The sequence below is a fragment of the Nicotiana tabacum genome, chromosome 17 (genome assembly GCF_000715075.1).
Source record: "Nicotiana tabacum cultivar K326 chromosome 17, ASM71507v2, whole genome shotgun sequence".
Lineage (NCBI taxonomy): Eukaryota > Viridiplantae > Streptophyta > Magnoliopsida > Solanales > Solanaceae > Nicotiana > Nicotiana tabacum.
In genome coordinates, this window is record NC_134096.1 from 90096404 (window position 1) to 90102936 (window position 6533).

General features: G+C 35.9%; 1 protein-coding gene across 1 annotated transcript; it reads left to right on the top strand.

The window, feature by feature from the left end:
* Positions 1 to 2442: 2442 nt before the first annotated feature.
* LOC107831533 (F-box protein SKIP14) lies at positions 2443 to 6533 on the top strand. Its single transcript, XM_016659309.2, has 2 exons — positions 2443 to 3968; positions 5046 to 6533. Exons 1-2 carry the CDS (start codon positions 3015 to 3017, stop codon positions 5601 to 5603), a joined length of 1512 nt encoding a protein of 503 aa, XP_016514795.1. The 5' UTR covers positions 2443 to 3014; the 3' UTR covers positions 5604 to 6533.

The window sequence follows — 6533 nt, forward strand, 5'->3', positions numbered from 1 at the left end:
TCTAGGTGTTAACCTTTTAGAAAGAACCCGCTCTGATACCAATTGATATAATGTATGAATCCACCAAACTGTATAGAGACCTGGTCCTATACCAGTTCCTACAGAAATAGCTAATGAACCAGTAAGTAAATGACACAGAAAATTTTACGTGAAAAAATCTATGCTCAAGGGGATAAAAAATCACGACCTACACTTGTAAGATTTCAACTTTACTACTTGAGAAATCTTTAGATTACAACCTATTGTAACCTAGGAATTAAACTCTTAATCCTTCACTAACTTGTAATACACCTATTACAAGCCACTTTGCAATACACCTATTACAAAAACTTCAACTTATGACTAACTCTAGTCACGACAAAAACTCTACGAGTTTGTGGTTTTTGAGGTTCCTAATTTAAGCTTCTAGATAAGCAAAGTAGGAATTACAATAAATAACCAATACAAAGATACAACTCAACTAAGGACATACAAAAGACTTGTTATGGAACTGGTCCGTAGTAGTATTGCACTTTATTCTTGATGCACTTGTAACTTCAATGCTTGATTATCAGATCTTGAGTGCTTGAATTGTTTCACAAGTGTTCAAGTGATGTTTTGTTATAATGCTTCTTGTTAATATCCTTTGGATGACATTAGTTGGATGATGTAAATACTTGGTTGGTAAAAAGTCCTTCCCAATGGGAAGTGACTGTTGCACTGTTTCTGCACTGTAGCATGTATAGTGCAGGCAGTCACTTTCCAGCTGTAGAGTTGACTTCGTACTGCAGTCAGGGAAGCTCCAAGGGATCAGGTCCCTGAGTTGGTTCTTTTCTATCTGAAGTCATACAGCTCACATTAGCTTAAGTCCATTGATGGATAAATATACCAAGTGTGCATCAGGTCCTTTATCTGGTTCTTGATAATAAGTTTGTTAGATCATCAAAATATAAATCTAAGATACTTTAAACCCATCAAAATCCAAAATGAAAAATATCCTATTGATTCACTGGTACTTTATTTTAAAAAATTTGCCTTGGTAGCAAGATGAAGGCTTTTATATTAAATTGATGTGCAAAATTGTATTGAGATCTGATAATGACGGATACCAGAGGCAATTAGTATTAGATTACCAACCGAATTGTTAATTGGCAATGTCTTGGAAAAAAAAAATAATCACTTGTATTGGTCCCTTACGAAATTCATTACTCGACAAGAGAAGCCAAAATTAAGGTACTAATTGGGTACACTTTCACAAATAATTTGAAATGATGAGAAAGCGACCAAAAATAAATTTAATAGAGAAAAGTGAATGAGACATGATCGAAAGCAATATATAAAACATTATACATATCTTGTTGGCGTACAAAATTAGCCTTGCTTTGTAACCTTCTTCCTAATGAAAAATCATGTGATTCCATACTAACTATTCTATATTCTTAAAATTATCATTAAAATTTAAAATAATGGAAGAAAGTAAAGATGGTGGGGAGATAATAAATAGTTTTTTAGCTTCAATCTTGTAAAGAAATACTAGTAATTCAACAGAATTTAACATTACAACTTTCGTTATTGTTTTGCAACCAAAATAACTAAATTATGTTTTACTCATGGCATTGATAATAGTGAAAAAAACTTTGGAAACAACTCAAATGTTTGGATTATGTTGTGCGTCGAAACATAATATTGAGGAGAGAGTACATTTATTGGGACATTAGTTACTTTCGAAGAAGACGATATTATACACGTGAATCATATTTATACACATGAATCTTATTTTCAAAGGAAACTATATTTTTCAAGTTTGGAAAAGATGGCAATTGATTAACGACTAGTGTAAGAATAATTATAATGAACCTTTGAACATAAAATGATAAAAAATATTCATATAGTAAACTTTCTATAGGGGTTTACTGTTATACTTAAGTTCCTAGCTATGCTGATACTTTTGTCAAATCCTAAAACTCTAGCTCATTGGTCATAAATGTTCATTTTGATCTCGCTCGACATGCTGATCTTGACTCTACGATATGTCAGCTTCCATCTTTTTAGACGGAGTTTGGCACTTTAATTGTGTGTCTTATCTTTACATGGCTGATCTTTGTTATTTTTCAATCGATAGATCTTTTTGACGTGCTATTAAGCTACTATTTTAATTAATTTGAGATTGAGATCTAGTTGATTGAGTTTTTTTTTTTTTTTCACTTTTAGTCCCCGTCAAAAACTATTTACATTCGATAGTCGAAAAAGTATATAAAGTTTGTAAAAATTTTGTATATAACATACAGAATGTATATATACAAAAAGTATTTTTTTTCCCGGCTATTATTTTGAGAGCGGCTATACAGTAAACCTTGATTGAGCAATAAGGCCCAAGCGAATAAAATAGGCCCAAAAAGTAGAGTAGAAAAAGTCCAGGCCCAAAGTAAGCCCTAATATATAGGAGGTAGTCCAAAGGAACAAGTCTCTCGCGCCACACCAACCCCCTACCAATCGACACCTATAGCGTAGAGAGAGACACCTATACATACCACATTACACAAACCCTTTCTCTCTCCTCTTTCTCTCTCCCCCATCAAAATTAGCGATTCTTATAGAAACACAGTATGTAGATACAGAAAATTACCTATACATTCCACCCAGATTATTGTATAAGCTTTATATTGTATATACATATTAACTGCGCATCATTATTCTCCAGTAATATGGTAAAAAAAATCTTTTATTATCACCTTTCTCTTATATTAGTTTATATTTTATTTGTGCAATCTAATCCTAGATTTGTGTAATACACTGTAAATATGTGCATTACGTAGCTGGGGATATGTTCTCTCTATTGGGTATTTAGATTAATTACTGTTTAAATATCGGAATGTGGGGTTTGATCGGAACAATCTGGTTTAATTTTGATTGACCCATTAGGTTTTTTTTCACAAGAAACTCTGTGAAATCTTTGGGTGCTTTTATTTTAGTATGCATTCGAGAATTGAGGGTTTTCTTGTAGAATCGGGTGAATATATTTAGAGTAGAAAGCTATGGCCTTGAATCAACACGAACGATTTTTAGCTGGGCTCGAGTTTGATAGGTGTAATAGGTATTTTGACAGAGAATGCCCAAATGAGAAGCTTGATTGTTCTGGTGATTTTTGGGGTTTGAATTGTAAAGTTGAAAACTTTCATGATCACAACAAAACTGGAAAAACTAAGATGGTTTCTGATGATATTAGTGATTTTTGGGGTTTGAAAAATTGTGAAAAGGGCAGCTTTCGGGATCCCGAAGATGAAGAAACTAAGATGGTTTCTGATGATGATATTGTTGATTTGTTGCCTCAGGATCCTTTTGGTATGGGTATTAGTACCAAAGTCACGGCCATCACGGGTTGGTTAGAGGATTTTGACAAGGATTTTGGGTTAAAGAATCTTGGTTTCCACGCAGATGAGATTGAGGTTGACGCTCAAATGTTTGCGGAACTGAATATCGTTCTAAATGGGGCTATGAGAATTCACCAGGATGTGGGGGTCCAGAACATAGGTGAAAACTCCTATGCTTCTGAGATTGATATAGGAGAGGGATTGTGCGATTCTTTTGGTTGTATGGACGTTGAGATGGAGGAGATTATAAATTCTAGTTATTGGGTTTTTAGAGATGCAGCTCAGAAAGATCAGTCGGGCATGAATGATCATCGTAATGGAGATGGAGGTACTCCTTCAGATGCACTGTTTTTGGCCCTTAGCTATCTGTGCTTGAGAGACCTTCTTTCTGTTGAAAGAGTTTGCAAACCTTTACGAGATGTGGTGCGTGGTGATCCTCTTCTGTGGAGAAATATTCACGTTGATCATCCATTGAGTTGTAAGATCACAGATGAAATTCTTACAAAGTTGACAGAAAGAGCTCAAGGTCATCTTCATTCTCTGAGTCTTGTGCACTGCTCAAAGATCACTGATAGTGGTTTGAATTGTGTGCTTGAAAGGAATCCTAGCCTGAAAAAGGTCAGCTATTATCTTTTGCTGGTTACTTATCTATGTTTGATACTTTTGCTCATTGTAGTTTCTTATTAGACGTTATCTTGTGTTACCAAAAGTACAATTACTATGGTTCTTAGAGTCTCATAATGAATGTAAGGCTTGCACTACAGATGTATTTGGCGTTCTTATTATTGGTCAATTACTTGTTCTACTCTCACCTTATTTGCCTCACGTAACAGAGTTTCAAGGTGTCGTTGCAAAAATTGTAATTGATTGATCTTGGATAACTGTGAGTGTTTCAGATGTAATGCTTTAGTATTTAACTGTTCATGAAAGTGGATATTAGGATCCTTCACTATTGCATTCCTTTGTTTCTTCCCTTTTCAGTGCTCGTGTTAGTCTACTTTTCTGGTATCTACTGCATCTGATGCTGCCTCTACAATGCAATTATGCTGCTAGATATCATAGTACAGTTGTAGTTCAAACTCTTGAAAAGATATTATAATTCCTTATTAAAATATTTATTGCTGAAAATAAAAACATGTATTGCTAAAAATATCATTTGAAAAAAGTTTTTAGAGGCCTTTTAGCAGAATTTAAAGGACTGGAGATAGTGGGTTGAAAAGCAGGACAGTTGGTATAGTGGATAAGCCTATTTAGCCTTGTATTACTGAAATTAGTTGTCTTTATAAAAAATTACAGAAACGAGTGGTGCAATTTGGGGGCAGTTCTGATAGACCAAGAGACCAATAGACTTGTTCTTGGAGGTGGGGCTGTGTGCATAATTTTTATTGATATATTTTATTAAGGAGCAAATTATTTTTGTTCTTCATGTCATACTGGACGTGGTATCAACGGCTTCATGCACAGTAAATTTGATGAGCAATGAATTGTGAGAGAAATAGTGAGACACAATGTCTAACTAATTTTTCCCTTGTTTTCCAATCAAATAAGCTGCTATTCCTCTTGGTTTTACCTTTTCAGGGAGTTCATTAAATTTTTTGAATACCTTAGTATATTCTTCATTTCCTATGTTTAATATTTCATGTGTTTATTCTTATTATAGTTTTCTGATGTCTTGTGTTTACTTTCTCAATGCAGCTTAGTGTCCCAGGATGTGGGAGACTCACAGCTGATGGTGTTCTCGGTAACTTAAAGGTCTTCAAGCCTGCAGGAAAACCCAGCCTTAAGTACCTAGGTATTGATGGGTTATTTGGTATGACAAACCAACACTTCGAAGAGTTCAAGGTCTTGTTAGATGTCGATAGCAGCAAGCTGCCAACTAATCGTAAACCACGGTTTTTCCAAGGCGGCCAGTTATCTGTGTTGTCTGATGATGATCAAGCTATTGATATTGAAATATGCCCGAAATGCCAGCAACTTAGACTAGTCTATGATTGCCCCTCAGAGAGTTGCCAAAAGAAGCAATCTACCACTCAGTTGTGCAGGGCTTGTACTATCTGCATTAAACGTTGTATCAACTGTGGGCGGTGCCTAAATAATTGTGAATATGAGGAATTATTCAGTTTCGACTTGGTTTGTTTAGATTGCTGTAGGCAACTTTTGGATCACCAAGAGAGCCTGGAGAGGATGACCGTTCCGCTGGAAAATCCTATTCTTCATAAGCAGGCAAGTTGCCATTTCTTCCTCTGTGGCTAGAATGCACGGTAGGTAATACTTTTATCTTTAAGCATCAAATCAAATCCAGCTCTCGAGTATTGATTAGTGACTGGTCGTGGTGTCATTGAAATCTGATGAATGTGGAATTGGTAGGAGAAAATGGCAGCTGTGAAGCTGATCTCCTTCCAGGGAGGCTTTGTCAGTAAGAATATTGTGATTTAAAGAAAATGCGGGCTGGGTGGAGCTCGGCAGAGGGTTTGACTCCTTACAACTCGCACCAATTGCGGCATTTGCGGTTAGTTGAGAGAGCGATGTGATTGTATTGTGTCAGAACACAACTAATCCCCACTAGGCGATTGAGAGGAGGAAGTCTGGTGAAGGCTGAACAACTACCTCCGTAGCTGAATTGTGCTTATTTCGAGAAAAAAAAAAACTGGGTTGTGCTAGACAGCGTCACTAGTTGTGTTTGTATGCGGACTAGGGCATCAATCACCAGCGAGATCCGCAATATTAGAAAGTAAACCCTACTTCTTGGCGAGGAGAAGGAAGAAGTTTATCGTATGTCTTGAGGTGAAGGGAGGCAGCGTGCATTTGCTTCCAAATAATGGCTGGAATAGCTGGATTGTGCTATTGGTGTCACTAATTTTGTTTGTATGCGGACTAGGGCATCGATCACCAGCTAGATCTGCAATTCCAGGAAATAAAACCTACTTGGTGACGGGAAAAAAGAAATTTGTCATTGTAGGGATGCAGTGTGCATTTGCTTCCAGTTTCAGTGTTCTATTTTACAACTTAAGTAATCAACTCACAGCTTATGAAACAGTTCTTGATCTGAATATTCGGGTACTAAATGATATATTGCTATTGCAAATTCTGTGTTTTTTCTTGCTTGCATTTTTAGTTGTAATATAGTAGTTGCTGAATTCTGTGATCAAACAGAGCAATGTGTATCATGGTCGTTTTCTATTG

Excerpts from the sequence above, each read along its gene's own strand:
- LOC107831533 (XM_016659309.2), top strand. The coding sequence starts at position 3,015 with ATGGCCTTGAATCAACACGAACGATTTTTAGCTGGGCTCGAGTTTGAT. Across the intron at positions 3,969-5,045 it reads GGAATCCTAGCCTGAAAAAG|CTTAGTGTCCCAGGATGTGG; the intron begins GTCAGCTATTAT and ends TTCTCAATGCAG.